General features: G+C 46.7%; 1 protein-coding gene across 3 annotated transcripts in view; it reads right to left on the bottom strand.

The window, feature by feature from the left end:
• HDAC3 (histone deacetylase 3) overlaps window positions 1-22,519 on the bottom strand; it is a 187,950-nt gene that overhangs the window by 124,701 nt on the left and 40,730 nt on the right. For all 3 annotated transcript variants that reach the window (XM_070940850.1, XM_070940852.1, XM_070940853.1), the window contains exon 3: window positions 20,889-21,031. In XM_070940850.1, coding sequence (XP_070796951.1) covers window positions 20,889-21,031 — 143 coding nt within the window. The remainder of the gene's footprint in view (window positions 1-20,888; window positions 21,032-22,519) is intronic.

Raw genomic sequence — 22,519 nt, 5'->3', positions numbered from 1 at the left:
ATCTTGTAATAAGTCACTTATTGATCAATTAATAGTTAAACTAATTTGAACTAAGATAACCCTCTCACCTGCTACCACTACTTAAGCAAATTATCTTTACCTACTCTTATTTAACACTTACGCACTGGTGACTTTCTAATATCTCTTGAACAATCTAAGTACACATATAAATCATTAATTATGCAATCTCAATATTCAATATTTTAAGTTATAAAGAGCTAATCAAAATTAAGAATCAATAATTGAAAGAAGAAAGGAGGAGAAGAAAGGGAAAAATCCAATTATAGAATATAAAAGATTATAGCGTATATAAATTCCTTAATAAAAAATCTAAAAAGTACTTAATAAATTTTAAATAAGTTCACAATTAATTAAGATTATCTAAAATGGAATATGTAATATATATAATATTAATATAGATATATACTTAAAGATATATAAATTTTCTAATGTTTTTTTTTTCTTGTTGTTGTTATTTGCCCAACTCGTTGATTAATTAATTGATTAGTTGATTAATTGCTCAATAACTTCTCTCAGTCATAAAAGAGCAGAAGGGAAAAGCAACCAAAAAAAAAATATAAAAAAAAATTCTTTTACAATGATGCAGCAGGCATCATTGTAAAACATTGTAAATGTAAAAACATTTTTCCAAAGTTCTCTTTACTAGAAAATAGGCAAACTGGCACATCTGGGAAAACCCGAATCTGAAACGCCCGGGTTTTCCTTCAGTAAGTCAAAGCTCCCAAAACCATCCCCTTTCCCCCCAGTCGATCATATGCTCCAATCAACGTCCATTCCATCTTGATCCAGCCCCAACCACTCCTTCTCCAGATGCTGGATCACCCTGACCTTGACCGACAGGAAGAATGCTATTATGTCTACTAACAACCCCTCTCCTTAATCCCCTCTCCTACTTTCCCACACATGAGAAGGTGGCTGTCAACTTGCAAAGCTTTCAAGTTGCCATAAGCAGGAGGGAGGGAGAACTGATAGAGTGGATTAATTTCCCTAACTGAAGTTACATTCCATACATGCTTTCTTTCCGCAATCAGAAGAAGGGTGTTGTATTTCACGGCCAGCCAAAGTGGGTAATTGGAGAATGTGATTTATGACATGGCCAGGGAGGAGGGGAGAGACAGGGTCATAGGGGAACGTAAATCTACGTGGGATTCTAACTGCATCTGAATATTGCCGAAATGGTGCTCCTAATAAATGACTGTATTTCTTTTGAAGTTTGGCTCATGGCTCATGAATTAATTAGGGCATCTTTCGGAAACTTCACAGACACTCACTTTTAAAATCTATCAAGATTATCAGGTTTCCTGAATCCTGGACTCTCCAATATCTGGGGTGCTGGGAGGGAAAATCAGGAACCATGGCCGAAGACGGGCTATCTGAAGAGAGCCTAATTGCAGCCAGAGTGCAACCTCCCTCAGACATCAAAGCTGAGAGGCCTGCTCCAACGGCAGAAGCAAGAAAAGATGAGTATTGGTGGGAGTTAATCCCTAAAGCAGCTGAGGCTGAATTCCCCTACCCCAATGCCCGGGAAAAGGGGAAGCCCCTGAGCGAGCTTGGAAGAGTGGAGTGGACATTGGACTGGAAACAAGCCAGGCTCCCAAAACCCCTGGGGAGTTCCAGAGAGCAGCCAAGGGAGGAATTTGACCGAGCCACCCTTCCCGATGAGGGGCTATCGTGCAGGCCAAAGGAGAAGGGAGGAGCAGTGGATCCCTTTGAAGTGAGAAGAAGCAGACAGGAACACAGCCCCCCTTCTCCACCCATCAGAAGGAGGCTGCAACCAGTGTCTTTTCCACGCAGCAGGCAGGCTGCCCAGGGCAGACAAACCCCTCTCTCCCTCCAAACTAGAGCTGAAGAAGAGAGCCAGCTACATCAAATGCAAGCATACAGAGGCCAACAGGGGAAAAGAGGAGCAGTGCTGAGTGAACTGCCTCAGTTCAGAGGAAAGTTTGATGGGGACTCAGACCAGCTAGCTCTGTTCCTTGACTCAGCTGAGATCCACCTAGAACAGCGGTTCTCAACCTGGGGGTCGCGACCCCTTTGGGGGTCGAACGGCCATTTCACATGGGTCGCCAAAGCCCTCTCTCGCTCCCCCCCCACGCCTTCACTCACCCTCACCCTCTGCCTCTGTTGGATCGCCCGGTCACCGGTCGCTTACCCCGCCCACTCTCAATCTATTGCTGCCTCCGGAGTCCCAGCTGATGGCTAGAGGGAAAAAAAACTTTAAATTCTTGCCGCAGGGCTTCAAAGAGCTAGCTGCAAAGAGGTAAATTCCTGGAGCAATTTTTTTTCCCCCTAGCTATACTGAAAAGAGAAAGCGAAAGCAGGGTCTTAGCTGCAACGTGACAAAATGAGGCAAAGAGATTTCTTTTTCTTTTTCCTCACCAAAAAAGGTAGGTACAAAACTGCAAACAATGGGAAATTTAGGGCAAGAGGAGGTTCAAGATTTTAAAACACAAAAGAAAAAAAGCTCTATTTAACTAGGGAATTGTAATAATTGAGATACTATTAATTGTATATTGTGTTGAAAGCAGAAACGGTTAAGTTGTGGTTTGGAGGAATATATGGGGGAAATTATTTGGTTTATTATTATTGGTAAATATAATTAATTGATTTGTAAGAAATTGGATTGCATGGAAATAATTGGAATATTCACGTTCATATTGATTAATATACAAAAAAGATAGTTATATAACTAATTGATTTATATTAAAATGTTGAATTTGTATTAAACAACTGTATTACATAATTAACCAATGTGAGGATGGATATGAAAATAAATGACAATGCGAAGGGGTATAATATAGAATAGAAGGGAAAAATTGAATTTGATTAAGATTAGAGATGAGGATGAAGGGTAATATTGGTTTTTTAAAAAAATAGATGAGGAATAAATATGGTAAAAAGGAAATATAGAAATTGTAAATTTAATTGAAATGACTAAATACTGTGTTGGAAGAAATATCCTTCTGGGTTCTGCACCAAGTGGGGAAAAAGACACTGGAAACATGGAGACTGCTTGGAAAGATGTTTTAATGGTGGACAGGATCACATGGCTTGATGGGGCCCATTGTGTTAGTTTCTGTTGCTATTGTGTTGCAAATGTCCTTTGACAAAGGATTGACTTTCTGCCTCTGGCCCATTAACAAAGGGTGGTGGGCAGGAAGGTGGGAGCTGCTTTGTCTGTAAAATATGCTTCTCCATTTCTCATCCACGGAAATATAATATTCTGCCTTTTTCATATTTCCTAAAATATTTCACTCTTCCAGGAAAGGGGTGGGTGCTAACTTCCTACAGCAGGAAGGTGGGAGCTGCTTTGACTGTAAAATATGCTTTTCCATTTCTCATCCAGGGAAATATAGTATTCTGCCGTTTTAATATTTCCCCAAATAGTTCATTCTTCTAGGAAAGGGGTGGGTGCTAACCTCCTACAACTGTTTAAATTTGTGGACCGGCCAAATACTCTGTTCAAAGAAAATACATTGTATGTTTCTATGTGTGTTTCTAATTACTGCTATTTATTCATATTTATTCTCTTTTATTCTTTAAAGTTTAACAGTTCATTCTTTATCTTAATATCTTTATATTTGTTTGGGGTTGCCTTTCTTCCATTTCATCTTTTTTACTCTACAGCAATCTTTCTCCTCAAACCTACCACCTCTCTCTTTTCTTTCCTTCTTACTTTCTCTTCCCCCCCTTCTTCTTTTCCCTACTTCCTCTTCTTTCTCCTTCCCCTCCTCTCTTCCTCCCTCTCTTACCCTCACTCCTACTCTAATTTCCCTTCCCTTCCTTCATCCCTCTCTATTGCTGTATCCTTTTATGCATATGGACTACTCAGAGGGCTGAAAAAGTTATTTTTGACTGGTCCTCGCACTTTTGACCAGTCCTCGAACTTACGACTGTCCTCACAATTTATGTTTTTGCCCTATCTTGTCACCATGGTGAAGAGAAGCAGTTGTGAAATGAGTGACACGGTTGTTAAGAATGGTACAATGGGCATAAATGATGACCAGTCATAACTGCGAAGACCGGTCAAAAGTGCGAGGACCTGTCAGAAATCACATTTTTCAACCCTCTGGGTAGTCACATGACCAGCTAGCCACGCCCACCCAGTCACATGACCTCCAAGCCACGCCCACAAAATAAGCCACGCCCACAGAACCGGTAGTAAAAAAAATTTAGAACCCACCCCTGGTTGGGGGCCACCACAACATGAGGAACTGTATTAAAGGGTCGCGGCATTAGGAAGGTTGAGAACCACTGACCTAGAAGGTTATGGACACCTCTACCCATCCCCCAGAGCCATGGTGAATACCATTGCAGAGGGGCTAGAAGGGGAAGCAAGGGAATGGCAGCAGTCCTCCACAAGAGGAGAGCCCCCCAACTGCAAGACGTAGACAACTTCCTACGACTGCTAGAGGCCAGATTCGAGGAGGCAGAGGAAGACCCATATGCAAAGGATGAGCTCAGCTATCTAAAGCAGAGGGGCTGTCCCATTAAAGAGCACATTCTCGGAGTCATTGAGGCTACCCCCTTTGCCAGAGCGGTTGCTAGTGCACTTTTTCAGAAAAAGCCTGGAAAATCAAATTGCCCAGGTAACCGCTTACTGGGACATCTCAAACCAGCTCTCTGAGTGGTTCAGAGTAGCAATAAAAGTCGACAGTGGCTTGTGCGTCAACAACATGAGAGAGCAACCAGACACGAAAGAGAGGGGGCAACCCGACCTGAAACCGCCCAGCCAATGGGGAACCACAGCACAAAAACCATCGCCCAAACAAGTCCATTGGGCTCAATACTTCAACCGTTTTGACTTTGTGCTAAAGCACATTCCAGGGGGAGGAACTTTCTAGCCGATGCCCTCTCCCGCATGCCCCAGTACAAATATGAGTGGGAGCAGGTAGTGGACACCATTGTTCCCCTTACCCAAATAGCGGGCCAAGTAACCACCAGACGACAACGCCGCGACTGGCACAACCAACCAACAAGCGATCTAACAGCAAAACTCAAAACTGAACTGCTGGCAGACCCCTGGTTCCGAGACAATCAACACATCCTGACAAAAAGGGATGACCTCGCATGGAAGGGGACAAAACTCTATGTCCCGGAATCCCTACGCACTCTGATCCTCCAGAGGAGCCGCGACGTTAAACCGGCAGGCCACTTCGGATTCCTAAAGACTTTACACTTAGCACGGAGGCAGTTCTGGTGGACCAGCATAAAGAAAGACGTGGACAGTTATGTAAAAAGTTGCACCATCTGCGCCATGATGAAGAAGCGACAAGAAAACCCCCCGGACTGCTACAATCAGTAGCAGAGCCAACAAGACCATGGGAGGAGATTGCAATGGACTTACTTTATTTATTTATTTATTTATTTATTTATTTATTTATTTATTTATTTATTATTAATTATTTATTTATTATTATTTATTATTATTTATTTATTTATTTATTATTTTTTATTTATTTATTTATTATTTATTTATTTATTGGTTCGATTTATATGCTGCCCTTCTCTGGAGACTCAGGGTGGCTTACAATGCGTTAAGCAATAGGCTTCATACTGCTTAGTAGGGCTTTCACCCCCCTCCCCCCAGCGGTGTTCTTTTTTATACAAAGTCAGCTTATTGCCCCCACAATCCGGGTCCTCATTTTACCTACCTTGAAAGGATGGAAGGCTGAGTCAACCTTGAGCCTGGTGAGATTTGGACTTGTAGTAATTGCAGGCAGCTGGTGGTACTTAACAGCACTTTAGCCTGCTGCGCCACCAAGGCTCTTTATAGTGAAGTTGTTGAAAAGTGGGGGAAACACAGTGATCTGGACTGTAATAGATTTATTTTCCAAACAGGCACACTTCATACCCTGCAGCGGACTACCCTCAGCCCACCAGTTGGTCAAACTGTTCCTGAAACAGATCTACCGCCTTCATGGAGTACCAAGAAGAATTATCTCTGAAGAGGGGTCCAGTTCACCGCTAAGTTCTGGAGGGAGTTCCTACGGTCCATTGGGTCATCCCAGGGCCTTAGCTCAGCCTTTCATCCGAGCACCAATGGGGCGGGGGGGTAGAGAGACTGAATGCCATGGTAGAGCAGTACCTGAGATGCTACGTGAACTATCAGCAGTCCAACTGGGTGGACCTCCTGTCTTTTGCTGAGGTTGCATATAATAATGCTGTTCACAATAGCACGGGGCTAACCCCGTTCAAGGTAGTGAGCGGCATGGACTTCGTCCCAATGACTGAGTACCCAAGGGAGCCCCCCCTCCCTCAGTCAGCTTGACTGATTGGATGGCGACACTGAAAGCAACCTGGGAGAATGTCAAGAAAGCGCTAGCTAAAGCGGCAAAAACCTATAAGAAACAGGCAAACACCGAGCTCCCCAAAGGCCATTTCAATTGGGGGAGAAGGTTTACCTCTCCACAAAATATTTGAGGTTAAAACTCCCTAACAAGAAATTGGGGCCAAAGTTTATGGGATCATTCCCCATAGTAAAGATAATCAACCCGGTCACGGTGCAATTGAAATTGCCCCAACTGCTAGGGAAGATACACCTGGTATTCCATAGTAGCCTCTCAAAACCCGTGGTCGGATTGACCCTGAGGCCACTACCCTGTGAGCCCCCAGACCCCGTGGTCATAGGGGGCCAGACCCATTATGAGGTGCAGCAAATCCTCAATTCGAGGTGAAACAGGAGACAGCTCCAATATTTAATCAAGTGGAAGGTTTACGCCTCATCAGAGGCATCTTGGTAAAGAGTCGAAACATCCAGGCTGATCGCCTTATAGCCAAATTTCACGCGAAAAATCCAAACAAGCCAGGTGGGGGGTCACGTCCCTAAACTCTACATCTGTACTCAAATTGTTTTGCTTTGCGCAGGTTGCCCTCGGGAAGTGAGGGGAGCCGAATGTCAACTTGCAAAGCTTTCAAATTGCCATAAGCAGGAGGGAAGGAGAACTGATAGAGTTGATTAATTTCCCTAACTGAAGTTACATTCCATACATGCTTTCTTTCTGCAATCAGAAGGGTGTTGGATTTCACAGCCAACCAAAGTGGGTAATTGGAGAATGTGATTTATGACATGGCCAGGAAGGAGGGGAGAAACAGGGTTATAGGGGAATGTAAATCTACGTGGGATTAATTCTAACTGCATCCGAATATTGCCGAAATGGTGCTCCTAATAAATGACTGTATTTCTTTTTAAGTTTGGCTCATGGCTCATGAATTAATTAGGGCATCTTTTGGAAACTTCACAGTGGCAGCATTGAAGCTTCCGGCCTAATATGGCTTCCAAAGCTGAAAGGCGTCTCCCCCCCCCCCCCGCAAAAAGAACCACATCCTGAAAAATAAAGCAGACAAAACACAAAAGAAGGAGTTAACACCATTCACCAGACTCCTTAACCCCCTCTCCCCCCCCCCGGGGGACCTTTCGGTTTCTCAGAAAATTTATCATGAAATTGTTTCACTAGAGCATCAGCATTTACACCCCAACTCTTCACCCAAGTAGCTTCAGCTAAATTTACCAAATGTATCAAATAATGTAAGATATTTGAGTCTGTAGAGTCTAGAGTCCAGGATTTTCTTCACCTCATAATGAGTCTTCCCTTGCACTACCAAAGGAGGGGGTGGAGCAGCTGGCAAGGGTCTTAGGGTAGATTCTCTGGCCAGTCTCAATAAGCTATTGTGGAAAACGGGGTGTACTTTTCCTAATATGCGAGGGAGGCTAAGTTGGACAGTCACTGGGTTAATAACTTTCACTATAGGGAAGGGACCTATGAATTTGGGTCCAAACTTCTTGCTGGGTAACCTCAATCTTAGGTACTCGGTGGACAAATACACCTTATCGCCTATTCGGAAAGGTTGTTGGAGGGACCGGCATTTGTCGACCTGGGCCTTATACCTTTCCACTAATTCTGCTAAAGCTTTCTTAGTATTCTCCCAACCCTTTTTCAACGAGGTCATCCATTCTGTTAGGGACATAGAAGTGGGTGGCTCTCTAGGCAACTCAGGCATCAGCACAAAATCCATGCCCGAAAAGGAAAAGGAGTCAACCCAGTACTGGTGTGTACTGCATTATTATAAGGCACTTCTGCAAACAGTAGCAAGTCCGCCCAGTTTTCCTGTTGATAATTTACATAACCCCTAATGTATTGCTCCACCATTGAGTTCAATTTTTCAGCCGATCCGTTAGTCGATAGGTGAAAACCTGAGCTAAGCCCCTGGGACGACCCAATAGATCACAGAAACTCTCTCTAGAACTTAGCGGTAAACTGGACCCCGCGATCCAATATTATTCTCCTTGGGACTCCATCTAGCCTGTAGATGTGTTTCACAAACAGCTTTGCCAGTTTCTTGGCTGAGGGTAGTCTGTTGCAGGCAGTGAAGTGTGCTTGCTTGGAGAATAAATCAATGATAGTCCAAATAACCCTGTTACCACCCCACTGTCAGGAAGTTCAACTATGAAGTCCATCGCAATCTCCTCCCAGGGTTTGGTGGGTTCGGCCACAGCCTGGAGAAGTCCAGGGGGCTTCCCTGTTCGGGATTTCATGGTGGCGCAGGTGGCGCAGCTCCTCACATAGTCTTCCACATCAGCTTTTATCTTTGGCCACCAGAATTGTCTCCTAGTCAAATGGAGGGTTTTTAAAAATCCAAAGTGGCCCCTTAGTCGAGAATCATGACTCCTCTTTAGCACCAGGAGTTGCAGGCTGCGGGGCACGTAAAGTTTACTCCCTTTCCATGCCAACCCATCTCTTAGGGTTAGGTCCGCCTGGTTTTCCTTGAACCAGGAATCAGTCGAGACCACCGCTTTTAGCTCCACTGTCAACTTGTCTTCAGGGAGGTTGGAACCGTGGCGCGTTTGTGCTCGGGTGCGGGCTTGGGTGGCTGGCTGAGTCTCTTGAGATCATGGCGTGAACTATCTCTTCCCATCGGCTGTCAAATTGGGGCTTACGGGAGAGAGCGTCAGCTAAAAGGTTTTTACCCCCTGGGATGTATTTAAGGTTGAAGTTAAAGCGTTTGAAATATTGAGCGCAACGAACCTGCTTGGGAGAAAGTTTCCTCGGGGTCTTCAGCGCCTTGAGATTCTTGTGGTCAGTCCAAACCTCAAACGGCTCATTAACCCCCTCTCGGAAGTGTCTCCAGGATAGGAGAGCCCATCACACCGCAAATGCCTCTTTTTCCCATACCGCCCATCTGCGCTCAGTGTCCGTTAATTTTCTCGATACATAAGCACATGGCATTAGATTGTTTCGGGCGTTCCTTTGCAGTAGAATAGCAGCCACTGCCACATCACTTGCGTCCGCCTGAACCACAAAGGGCTTATTTGAGTCAGGATGCTGTAGGATTGGCTCCACTGCAAATAGGTGTTTCAACCGTTCAAAGGATTTTTGACAGTCCATTGTCCAAGCTAGGGGTTGGCTAGGTTTTGGCTTGGTGGGAGACGGGCCGATTTTTAGCAATTCTGTCAAAGTGAAGGAAGGGATGAATTGTCTGTAAAAGTTTGCAAATCCCAGGAAGCTCTGGAGTTGCTTACGGGTTCGTGGGGGCTGCCAGTCCAGCACTGCCCTCACTTTCCCTGGGTCCATTTCGATTCCCTGACTCGACACCCTGTATCCCAGGTAGTCCAAGGACTCCTTATGGAACTCGCATTTGGACAACTTCGCATAAACTTGGTCGCTAGGAGCTTTTTCAGCACTTGTCTGACCAATTTGACATGTTCTTCCATACTTTCGCTGAATGTAAGAGTATCATCAAGATAAACAAGAACCCCGATATAGGTGCTCATGCAAAGCATGAAGCTCCATGAAGACTGCGGGGGCCCCTTGGAGTCCAAAGGGCATGACCTGGAATTGGAAGCTGCCCAAGGGGCAGTTAAAAACAGTCTTCCATTCATCTCCCTCCTTTATGCGAACTCGGTAGTAAGCTTCTCTTAGATCTAGCTTGGGGAAAATCTTGCCTTTTGATAGGTGGTTCAGTAAGTCCTTCATCAGTGGGAGGGGGTAGGTATTTTGTATGCAAATACTGTTCACGCCCCTAAAATCAACACACAATGTACCATCTTTTTTTTCTTTAAACAGTACTGGGGCAGCCATCCTGGATTTCACAGGCTTGATGAACCCTCTGGCTAGGTTGTTGTCAATGTACTTCCTCAACTCGGTCATTTCAGCAGGTGTCATGGAGTACATTCTGGATTTTGGCAATTTGGCTCCAGGTTGTAATTCGATGGCGCAGTCCATGGGCCGATGAGGGGGGAGGAGGTTACATTCTTCCTCACTGAAAGCTTCGGCTAAGTCTACATACACCTTAGGAACTTGGTTTGCCTCGAAGCTCATCTGAACAAACCGCTGCTGTTTCTGGCTGCTGGCCGTTATGGATAGGTTGCTCTTTGGGGGGAGGGGCAGGGGGTAATGGGCCAACCCCTATTCTGATTTTCCAGTATCCATCTTCCCATGTGATGGTGGGGCCCCATTTGTCCAGCCAAGCCAGGTCTAGTATGATAGATTCTGACATTTTTGGGGTTACTATAAATTGTATAAGTTCATGATGTTTCCCCATCTATAATTTAATCAGTTCAGAATATGGGTGGCAGGGACTCCCCCAATAATGTTCCATCCACCTGGTGAAATTTAATTGGGTGTTTTAAGGGTGTTGTCCTGATCCCCAATTGTTCTACAACTTTAAGCCCGATTAGACATCTGGTGCAGCCAGTATCTATTATTGCTGGCAGTTCTGCTTGTTTCCCTGTCTCTGGCAGCACCACTTTTACTTTAATTGAGAAGGGGGAGATGGGTGCACTCACCATCGGGTCTTCATCTCCGCTAGCCACACTGGGAGGGGCTTCTTTAGCCAGAGGGTCCTCACTCTCTTCAGTGAGGAGGGGAATTTCCATGGCTTTTCTGGCGAATTGGCTGGTGTCTGGGGTTTTCCTTGGAGCCCTCCTGCCTCGTGTAGCTGTGGCAGGATGTTGTTGTGGAACTGGGGCAGGGGCCAGGCACTCAGAAGCTCAATGTCCTGTTTGTCCACACCAATAGCACTTAATTGCCCCCCCCCCCGGTTGAGGGGGAATGATATTAGTAGCCTTTGAAATGGGCCTTCTAGATTTATTTATTTATTTATTTATTGGATTTATATGCCACCCTTCTCTCGAAGGACTCAGGGTGGCTCACAACAATAAGAAACAGATAATACAAAAGTTAAAAGACAAATTAAAACAGAATATCCAATAAATAAGGTTAAACGTGGGAATACCAATTCAAATTTAAGATTTAAGAATTCAAAAAGCTACAAAATCAATTTAGGGTCAACCCAGGCCCGCCTGTTGGAAGAGCCAGGTCTTCAAGGCCTGGCGGAAGGTTCAGAGGTCGGGGATTATCCGGAGCTCCAGGGGTAATGTATTCCAGAGGGTAGGGGCTCCCACAGACAAGGGTGGAGACCCTTGTCTGTGGGAGCCCCTACCCTCTGGAATACGTTACCTAAGGGTCACCAGTTGGCATTGTCTAGCCAAAGGTACCTGAGGAGGCCAACTCTGTGGGAGCGAACTGGGCGATGGAAGGCTACCGGTTGCATGTAGGGCTTTAAATGTGATCACAAGCACTTTGAATTGCACTCGGAAGACAATGGGAGCCAATGCAGACTGCAAAGGAGTGGTGTAACATGGGAGTACCGAGGCACCCCCATGACAACCCACGCAGCCGCATTCTGCACCAGTTGAAGTCTCCGAGTGCTCCTCAAGGGCAGCCCCATGTAAAGTGCATTGCAGTAGTCCAAACGAGAGGTGATGAGGGCATGAGCAACTGTGAGTAAGGCATCTTGGTCCAGAAAGGGACACAATTGGCGAACCAGGTGCACCTGGACAAAGGTCCCCTGGCTACAGCAGTCAAATGATCTTCCAAGCTAAGCTGTGGGTCTAGGACGACTCCCAAATTGCGTACCTTCTCTGAGGGGGTCAACACCTCCCCCCCAGGGATAGCGATGGAACATAGTGGACAAAACGGGGTGCCGGTAACCACAGCCACTTGGTCTTGTCAGGGTTGAGTCTAAGTCTGTTCATCCCCATCCAGACACATACTGCCTCCAAACACTGGGACATCACGTCAAGGGCATCTGTCACGAGTGTTTCCAGGATTGCTGTGGCTACTTGCCTACTCACAAACAGTATGGTTTCAATCAAGCCATCTCCTGTTTGTAATTACCTGCAAGCCTTCCCCGCCCTAGTTAATTGCAGGTTAACTCCCCATATAAGCAAGGACCTTTTCGCTTGCTACTTGGGCCTAGACTTCTGGTTTAGGCCTAAATGCACAGCTCCTGCAGGAAGCTCAGTGCAACGCCGCAGATGGGAGAAGAATGCAGATAAGGACTCCAGACGCCGTTGCAGAGAAACTCCCACGGATGCTTGCCTTTTGCTGTTTTGAAGCACGCAAGCTATCATCGGGACTGCTGCTGGACCTTTTTCCTCCCACAAGCTTCAAGCAATGTTTGCTGTTTGAACTGTTTTTACTTCAGGTGACTTTCAGCTGTGAAGTTTGTGCTGCCCCCATTTTGATTGCCTTGATGATGTATCGACGCCGAAGCTGCTTACCTTCATGCTAGCTTTATTATCTTGTGAACTGTTTCGGTATTGTGGAGAGGGATCTAGGGAGATAGCCTTGCTTCACATACCCAGATAAAACTTTGTTTTTAATGTGCTTTCTTAAAGACATAGTGCTTTTTAAATATTTTAAAGTAAATTATATTTTTACACAAGACGCCTCTGTCAGAATTATTTCAGTCTCAGTGTGTTTGCTCATGAGCTGGTTCACGGTCCGGGGTACCCCTCAACCCCATTTCATAACAGCATCATTGGGGTGATGCGGGGTGGAGATGAAAAGTTGGGTATCATCAGCATATTGATGATACCGCACCCCAAATCCCCGGATGATCTCACCCAAGGGTTTCATGTATATGTTGAACAGGAGAGGCGAAAGAACCAACCCTGCGTCACCCCACAAGGTAGGGGCCTAGGGGTCAATCTTTGCTCCCCTGCCAGCACAAACTGCGTACGACTCAAGAGGTAGGAGAACCACTGAAAAACAGTGCCTCCCACTCCCAACCCCCTTAGCCATTGCAGTAAGATACCATGGTTGATTCTCCTCCTGAATAAGATCATAAATGAGCGGGGCCTTATTTACCACAGACCGGGCATTGAACAAAACAATAGCATTGAAGAAATGTTATTTATATTTAAATGAATCAATGGGAAAATGTAAAAGGAATATGAGCCGAGGTGGTGCAGTGGTTAGAGTGCAATACTGCAGCTACTTCAGCTGACTGCTAGTTCAGCAGATCAGCAGATCAGCAGATCAAATCTCACCGGCTCAAGGTTGACTCAGCCTTCCATCCTTCCGAGGTGGGTAAAATGAGGCCCCAGATTGTTGGGGGCAATATGTTGTTCATGTTGTCTTTGTTGTAAGCCGCCCAGAGTCCTCGGAGAGTGGGCGGCATAGAAATACGAAAAATAAATAAATAAATAAATAAATAAATAAATAAATAAATAAATAAATAAATGAAATGAAATGAAATGAAATGAGACTAGTATTGTTTGAAGTTGCATGATTATAACTCCACATATTATTTGTATTATTATTGTTAACATTGTATAAAAAAGACTTGATGCAATCAATGCACTGTCCAAAAATATGTATGTTTATATTGGAAAAAAATAAAAAATAATTAAAAAAAAAAAACCCTTACCAAGTGATGAGGACTTACATTTTTCCTACAGAATTTATTTTGAGATTGAATCAAAACAAATGCTTAATCGAATGAAATCTTAGGCTTGGGCATAAATTTCCCATATTTGCAACATATATCACTGTTTGACAATAGATCAACAGACTCTGAATTCAGCTTTCTTCCTCTGTAAGTATTTGTCTCAATCTTGAACTTTTCCAAATATATGTACCACACATAATGTTAGGTCTGTCTCGACTTGGACATTTAGGAAAGAAAAACCCTCAATTCCATTTCTTTTACTAAAGTCAAGTGGTGACAGTGAAAGTAACTGAGTATTGCTACGCAAGGGTTGCAATTTTGACCTTTCTCTGGCCCTCCCCCCTTCACCAGTCCATCAGTGTCCAATAGTATTTAGTTTTGATGTTTTGGGCTTTGAAGTTTGGTGCCTCTCGATGTACTTTCGCATTTGGTTCTCAGGCTTTGTGTCCTTGGCAGCCACTTTATTCTGGATTTATACCTCTGGTTCCTGTCATCTTGTTTCCCCCACCACCAACCTTTTCCTACCCATTCCCATGCCCGACCTTTACTTCCCCAATTGCTTCACCAATCCTTTGCATTTTATGAGAGGTCTTGTGGAGAAGTATGTGAGACATAGATGTCAACCTGCTGCTTTCATTCTGAAGAAAAAACCCACTTTCTCGATCAAGCCAAAGCATTTTGTTACTTACAGTGACCCACCAGTTGATTCTGGAATGTGCACATACAGGAGATGGAACTACATTCCTTTCATACTATTGCTCCCCCTGCAATTAGTATTTGCAGTAATGGTAACCCCAACCCAGAGCTAACACTGGGTCTTCAAGATCAATAGCTCTTGCTAGTCTTTGGTACCGCCAAAAGATTACCTGTTATCTGTACAAATTGGGCGTTGGTCTTACCTGATACGCCTCTTCTCTGACTGGCGCCCACGGCAGTCATGCCTGGGTACTGACACAGCTGTTATCCAATAGGACCGAGTCCACTGGAACTTTCAGCACCGCCCCTTCCTGCTGTATTCCAGTTTTGAGGCGAGGCTGTCCAGCAGACTGGAGTGTCTGTAAAATAAAGCAGAGAATAAAAGACTTCCCACCCACTGAACCCAGGGACAGCCGGAACGGGTGGGGCTGACTGCCGTGGGCGCCAGTCAGAGAAGAGACGTATCAGGTAAGACCAACGCCCATTCTCCTACAGGGCGCCCACGGCAGTCATGCCTGGGACATACCAAAGCATGATGTCTCCTAGGGAGGGAGAGGCCGGACCTGCTGCAGAACTCTCCTGCCAAAAGCCGCGTCTGCCGACGCGTAGACATCCAGACGGTAGTGCTGGATGAAAGGAGAAACCGACGACCGCGTAGCGGCCCGGCAGATCTCCTCCAGAGGCGCTTGAGTGGACCAGGCAGCGGAGGTGGAGGCACTTCTGGTTGAATGCGCCGTGATATTGGCCGGCACCTGCAGGGACTGCGTTTCATAGGCCAGTGCGATGGTAGCTCTGAGCCACCATCCTATAGTAACTGAAGAGACACGGGAACCCATAGTTGAAGGCTGGAAGGATAGAAAAAGAGCTTCTGACCTTCGGAAAGAGGCAGTACGGGCGACATAAATCTTGAGGGCCCGGCGAACGTCCAGCTTGTGCCAAAGGAACTCCTGGCGATGGCAAGGAGAAGGGCAGAAGTTCGGGAGCGTGAGCTCCTGTGACCTGTGGAAGATGGTGTTAATCTTCGGGACAAATGCCGGGTCCAGACGAAGAACTACCCTGTCCGTGTGAAAGATGCAGAGGTCAGACCGCACAGACAGGACAGCAAGCTCAGAAATGCGCTGAGCAGAAGTCACAGCAACGAGGAACGAAACCTTAAACGATAGAAACTTGAGACCAACTTCCCGTAAGGCTTCGAACGGCAGACTGGTCAAGGCAGATAAAACTTTGTTTAGGTCCCACGACGGGAAACGGGGAACCGTGGGAGGACGGAGATGGGTGGCACCCTTCAAAAAAGATCTGATGAGTGGATCATTGGTGATGGGCGTGGTTGATGAACAGGAAAGAATCGACGATAAAGCGGCTACCTGTCGCCTGAGCGTACTAGGGGCAAGACCGGCAGCAAACCCCTGTTGAAGGAAGCCAAGAAGATGAGGCACCGAAACGTCAGTAGGTGAAATGCCCTTCCCACGACACCAGGAGGAAAACACCCGCCAAGTGGAGCCGTAGATCCGGAGCGTAGGATGGCGAACCGCCTGGATGATGGGGATCGCGTCCGGAGGAACATGAGCCCTGGTTAAGAGGAGCCGCTCAGCCGCCATGCGGTCAGTTGGTAGGACTGAGGATCCGGGTGGAGGAGAGGACCTTGATGAAGGGAGATCCTGTCGTCAGGGATCCTCCAGTGGGGAGCAACCGACAGGGCCATGAAGTCGGCAAACCACGGATGCCAGGAGAAGCAGCTCTGCCTGCTCCGCCACCATTTTCCGTACGACCCTGGAGACAAGGGGCAGAGGGGGAAAGGCGTAGAGGAGTGGTTCGTGAGGCCAGGGGCTCCGAAGACCATCCACCGCTTCCACTCCCGGAGAAGGGAATCGAGAGAAGAAGCGGGGTAGTTGCCAGTTGCCAGGTGTTGCGAACAGGTCCACAGAAGGACGGCCGTACCGAGAACATAGTTCCTTGAACAGGAGCGGTTGAAGACTCCACTCGGCCGGATCAATGAGGAAGCAGCTGAGGGAGTCCGCTGTGGAATTCGCCGATCCGGAGATGTGCTCGGCCCGGAGAGAAGACAGATGGACCTCCGCCCAGAGACCCAACTGGAGAGCGTCTCGCATCAGGGACCTGGAGCGAGTCCCCCCCTGGCGGTTGACATGGGCCTTGGCCGAGACATTGTCCGTGAGTACGAGGACGTCCCAACCAAGAACATGAGGCTCGAAACTGAGGAGAGCCAGGTAAATGGCTCTCAATTCCAGGATGTTGATGTTCTGGGTCCGTTCCGCCTTGGACCAGAGACCTTGTGTTACATGCAAGTCCAGGTGTGCACCCTAGCCCGCGAGGCTGGCATCTGTGGTGAGAACAGTCCAACTCTGGTCCCCGAACGAAGAGCCCTGGGAAATGGCTGATGATGTCCACCAGCTCAGAGAGTCTCGAACTGCTGGAGGCAGGACAATTTTGGATGTCGAGGTGCTGGTCCGACGTCGTTGGTAAGGGAGCAACAGCCACTGCAGCTCCCTGCTGTGGAGGTGAGACCAGGGCACGATGCCGTAAGCAGAGACCATTTTGCCTAGGAGGCTAGAGAGATCTAATAGAGAGGCGGAGCCCCGTCTGTGAATTTTGGAGGCCAGATCAGAGAGACTCGTCTGATGCTCCTGTGACAGGAAAACTTGAAGGGTAAAAGAATTAATGACAGCCCCCAGATGCTGGAGGCACGTTGTAGGAGACAGATGGCTTTTGTCCCAGTTAATGGAGAAGCCATGCTGTCGTAAAACGGACACCACCAGGTCCATGTCCCCCCGGTCCCGGTCCAGGGATCGAGACAGGATGAGAATATCATCTAAATAAAAGAATGTCCGAATAGGAATAGAACTAATGTGGGCGATAAGGGCCGCCATGACCTTAGTGAATACCCTAGGGGCAGAAGATAGGCCAAAAGGCAGAGCCACATACTGGAAATGTTGGCCATTGTAGGAAAACCTAAGAAATTTACGGTGGGGAGGGAAAATGGGAATATGGAGATAGGCCTCCGTTAAGTCAATGGAAGACATAAAGTCCCCCCTTCTAATGCAGAGCAGAAAGGTGTGGAGTGACTGCGTTTTAAAACGGCGATATTTGATATGCCGATTTAGAGACTTTAAGTCAAGTATAGCCCTCCAACCACCCGAGGACTTGGGGACCAGGAATAACCGAGAATAGAACCCCCTGCCGCGCTCAGGAGAGGGAACAGGCTGAATGGCCCTAATGGCCAGGAGATGTTGAATAGCCTGGTCGACTCTAGCCCTCTTTATAGGGTCAAGAGAGACCGGGCAACGGAGGTAATGGTTAGGAGGGCAGGATTGAAATTCAAGTCTAAGGCCAAATCGTACCGTATCTCTCACCCAAAAATCAGATACAGATGAGTCCCACTGGTCACAAAATCGGGACAAGTGGCCCCCAATCAGGGAATCAGACAGATCCTCAGCAGGACCGTCTAAAGGGGCGACCCCTCCCCCCACGAAAGGAGGATTTTGGTGGAAAACGGGGTCCCTGTCTGACCTGGTTTCCGAATTGCTGGGAAGCTCTGGAAGGAAGGGATCGGGGAGAGCGGTGCTGAGAGAAGTTGGAATCGGAGCCCCGAAAGGAAGAAGGACGAAAGGAGCCCTGGGAACGAAATTCAGAACGCCGGGTTATAGAAGGAAGAATCTTCCGGTGGTCCTTTGTCTCATCAACAGTGGATCCAGCGGAGCTCTGAATAACCTGTCAGCCGAATAAGGGGAAGAGGCCAGGCGCCACTTATTTCTAGCGTCAGCTTGCCAATTCCGGAGCCAAAGGAGCCGTCGCGATGTTATAGAGGTACCAATGGCCTTGGTGGAAAACCGAGAAGCAGTAAGGGTGGCATCCGCGGAGAACTCCGTTGCCGCAAGGATCTTATTAATGTCCTGGTGGGAACGGTGGTCTGAAGCAGGAATGCGGTCTTGAAGTTGGCGCAACCACAAAATGGACGCGCGATTGAAGAAAGATGCCGCTGAGGAGGCCTGGATAGACCAAGCGGAGGCTTGGTGGCCCTTGATAAGGGTCCTTTCGGCCTTCTTTTCTTTAGGTCGCAGATAATCCTCAAGAGGCCCCGTTGGGGGAGCAGAAGTGGACAATGCTATGATGGGTGAGTCCACAGTTGGAACCTGCAAAAGGTTGGAAAACTCCGGTGCCAAATTGTAAAACTTTCTATCCAAGTTGTTGGGGATAGGGCCTGTGCTGGGAGAAGACCATTGGCTTTTCAGGACCTCTGAAAATAACTTTGGGGCCGGGATAATATCCGAATGCACCTTGGGCTCCTGGAACAAAGCAGAAGATGGATCAGGCTGATTGGATAGATTGGTCGAAGAAGAACTCTCGAGCCCTAGGCGGGTAGTTGTCTTAGCCTTGTAAAGTAAGGAGCGAAACATGTGTGGTTTGAAGAGACCCACAAATGCTGGTTGATCAGGCTCAAGGCCCTCGTCTTCAGAAAGGTCCTGCTCAGGCAACTCCCCCTCCTCTGAAAGCGAATCTTGGCTCGCGGAATTATGGTCAAAGGCATCAACAGCGGACTCCTCGCGAGGAGAACTATGACGGTGGTGTGTGTTGACTTGCCTGTTATCAGAAGAAGCAACAACCGGCTGAAATTGTTGGATGCCTTGGGCAATTCCCTGGCGGATGGCCTCAGAGATGAGGTCAGCCAGGGATCCCTGCATATCCAGGGGCAACTGAGCTGCCGGAAGAAGGCGGCTGGCGTTGGAGACTGAAGTAGAAGTTTCCTGAACAGCCTGAGTGGAGGAGGGCCCGCCTGGTCCTGAACCAAAGGTTCCTCTGGATGAGATGGGAACACCGATGCAACCTCTGCAGCGTAGGAAGAGTCCCCTTGGATAGATCTGTCAGGGGACAATGCGCGAGGAGAGCATGCTGGAGCAGAGGGAGGCGGAAAGGGCTGACTCCTTGCAGCTTGAGAGCTGGCTCTTTCAGAGGGCCTTCTCCATGGCCTGTGATGCCTATCGTCAGCCCTCAAAAGGGCAGAGCCCTTGGATCGGGCGGGGCAATCTGAGGACGTAGTTTTGGCCCTAGACTTATGGCCAGTTGAAGGGCCTTCACCAGGGTCATCGAGATGATGACATTTAGCCCTGGCTTTGGAGCAAACGGAGACTTCAGCCATCTTGATGAAATAGAGGCCTGAAAATGGCGCCCAAATGCCTCCGGGTTTAGGACCGCTTTGCCCCGTTCCTCGCTAGCCTTACGGCTTCGGCGCGAGTGTTTTAAAATTGGCGCGAAGTCTCCGAAGCGCCGATCAGCTGGGAACCGGCTTTGTAAAATGCCGCCGATATAGAGGCGGCAATGCGGAAGCCCAGGCGCTTGGCGTCAGAATGGGCGCGAAGGGAGAAGGAAAATGGCACGAATTGGACGAGCGCCAAATAGAAGCAAACGCTCACCGCGTCCCTCAGAGGCTTGCCGGCTCCACGGAGGATGCAAAAACGGTGCCGAAATTAGCCCCGCCGGTCAGATGTGAGGCGGAGCGTCGGAGCGCTGCAATCGGCCGTTTGACGAGGTGAGGAGGGCTGCAACGCGGCAGAGCAAGATAAACGAGCTCGTGCACGTGTGAAAGACAAGGAAGCTGCCAGCCGGCAGTCCTAGCCGCTCAGGAAGCAGAACAATCAAAGCAGGTCCTTTCTTCTTCTTCTTTTTTTTTTTTTTTACAGAAGGAAACACACTAAAAAGCTAGAGAGAAATTACAGACACGACTGTCCAAGTACAGACCGAGTCGAAAAACTGGAATACAGCAGGAAGGGGCGGTGCTGAAAGTTCCAGTAGACTCGGTCCTATTGGATAACAGCCGTGTCAGTACCCAGGCATGGCTGCTGTGGGCGCCCTGTAGGAGAAGCATTTGTGTATAAACACTGAGCATGGAGATTTAAAATATCATATCTTAAGATTTCAAAGATTCAACATTTTGGGGTTATTGGGTATATTTTATATCTTGAGAAGTATGGTTGCTTGTGGGCGGGGGAGAGAACTTGTGCATTCAAAAATGCCTAATTAAAATAAAAAAAATGGCAGAGAGCGCTGAGGGCATGGAGATGTCTGTTGTTATGAAGATAACACTGGGATCACAAGTCTAGCAGGATCAACACTATCATAAGGCACAATGAAGCAAATGTTTTATGTAGAAGATCTGAGGGAAAGAAGTTGCTGTTGCCCAGCTGTTCCTTCTGAGCTTCCCAGCATCCTTTTCACTTTGAGAACACAACTGTGTATATCACACAACCTGTCTTGCATTCCCTAAACTATCCTATCGCTTTCAAATGCAGTTGAGAATTCGGTTTCATTACCAGTTGAAGATTTGTTAGTTCAGCTGGTTTCTATAAATGGAGTCTCCAAAACATGTAAATTTTGCACCCTTCTCACCTATCCTATACATCTAAATTGTGTAGAATACTAACCAGTCATCTCCCACATTGAAAGCATTGAGGCTTTTGGTGAATCCTTGCATGTTGTTAGGACTAACTCTCTGAAGAAAGTCAATATAATCTTCTGAATGAAAGCGACACATGTCATGTTGAGAAGCTTGATACGGCTTAAATACCTGCAGAAAAAAAATGCTTTTGTTCACAGCTGTATTCAAATAGTAATGAAAGAGTTGTTAAACCACAAACGTCTAATTTATATTAAATTCTAGTCACAATTTCCAAATAAAATAATCTGTTTTTTTAAAAACATCTTCATAATAACCATTTTATTATTAAACAAGCTTATAAGGCTAAAGTTCTCTTTCTCAAATACATGTGGTAGATTACCATAAACTGGCAAGCATAATTACATTTATGTATACACACCCATCTTGCCCATCTACATGCAATTGGGGAGGAAAGGATGGAGAAGACTTCAATTGGAGGAGGAAGAAATGTGTGAGAGGAAAAACCTCTCAGCATATTGCTGCAACTAATTGATTGATTGGTTTGAACAGTTTGAATAAACCAATCAGAGCACAGTTTCCTGGCTCTGACTTTCCCGCACTTTCCAACGGTCAGTTGATGAGCATATAAGCAGCAGCAGCAGCAGATCACTCAGAAGAGAACAGAACAATCCTGAGCTCACTCTCTACTCCTCCCTCTCCTCACTCCAAGACAAGATGAGACTTTGATGAGAGCATGCTGAAGTCACTACAAAGAGCTGAGTCACTGCCTTGCTCTTGAGAAAACTGACAAAGAACGCAGAGAGCCTCCCATGCTTGGGAAGAAGATTAGAGCTAATGGACTTTGCTGAGAGGAGAATCTTTTAGGCTGTTGATGCCTTCTTGAAGGTTTTGTTTTTATGTGTCTTTATTAAAGTAATTTTTCAAGACTCCTCTGTCAACTTCCATGCTTCAGTGCGTTTGTGTGCGTATGGGGTCATGGTCCGTTTGAACACAGAACCCCTCCTTCACAAAACGTAAATTGGACAGTATAAAATATAAAAAGACAAAACAGTTAAAACTACTATTACTACTACTATTACTAAACACAATTCTTCAAGAATAACAATTGAATTAGTAACTGCACCCTAAACATGAGAACCAAAATATGCACAAGAATCAAGAGTAACTCAGCATTAGTACAGGATCTAAAAACTTTTAGCTGGGGAACACCTGGGCTATTAGATGAGACTAAGATTAAGTATCATGACTATCAAATAATCAATGCAGAGGCTCCCAATAGCAGATCCCCGACTGACCCTCTGCACCAGCACCAGCTTCTGAGCCAACTCCAAAGGCATCCCCAGTTAAAGAACACAGAATAGTTCAATCAGGAAGTGATCAAATCACCAACCAAAGTTGGTGCATCAACCAAAGATGAGCAAAAACTTAGTCACAACTTCCACCAGAAACATCTGTAGGTGACACACTAAGATTGAGTATTTGATTCCTGATTAAACTACTCCAGTGTTCTTTAACTGGGGATGCCTTTACAGTTGACTCAGAAACTGGGGCTGGTGCAGAGAGTCAGCCGGGGAATCTGCTATTGGGATCCTCTGCACCAGCTCCAGCTTCTGAGTCATTTCCAAGGAGATCCCCAGTTAAAGAACACTGGAGTAG

Source organism: Pituophis catenifer, unplaced genomic scaffold, assembly GCF_029215685.1.
Source record: "Pituophis catenifer annectens isolate HBS135680 unplaced genomic scaffold, rPitCat1.0.hap2 SCAF_3, whole genome shotgun sequence".
In the NCBI taxonomy this organism is placed as follows: Eukaryota; Metazoa; Chordata; class Lepidosauria; order Squamata; family Colubridae; genus Pituophis; species Pituophis catenifer.
This window is presented reverse-complemented; position numbering and strand designations above follow the sequence as displayed.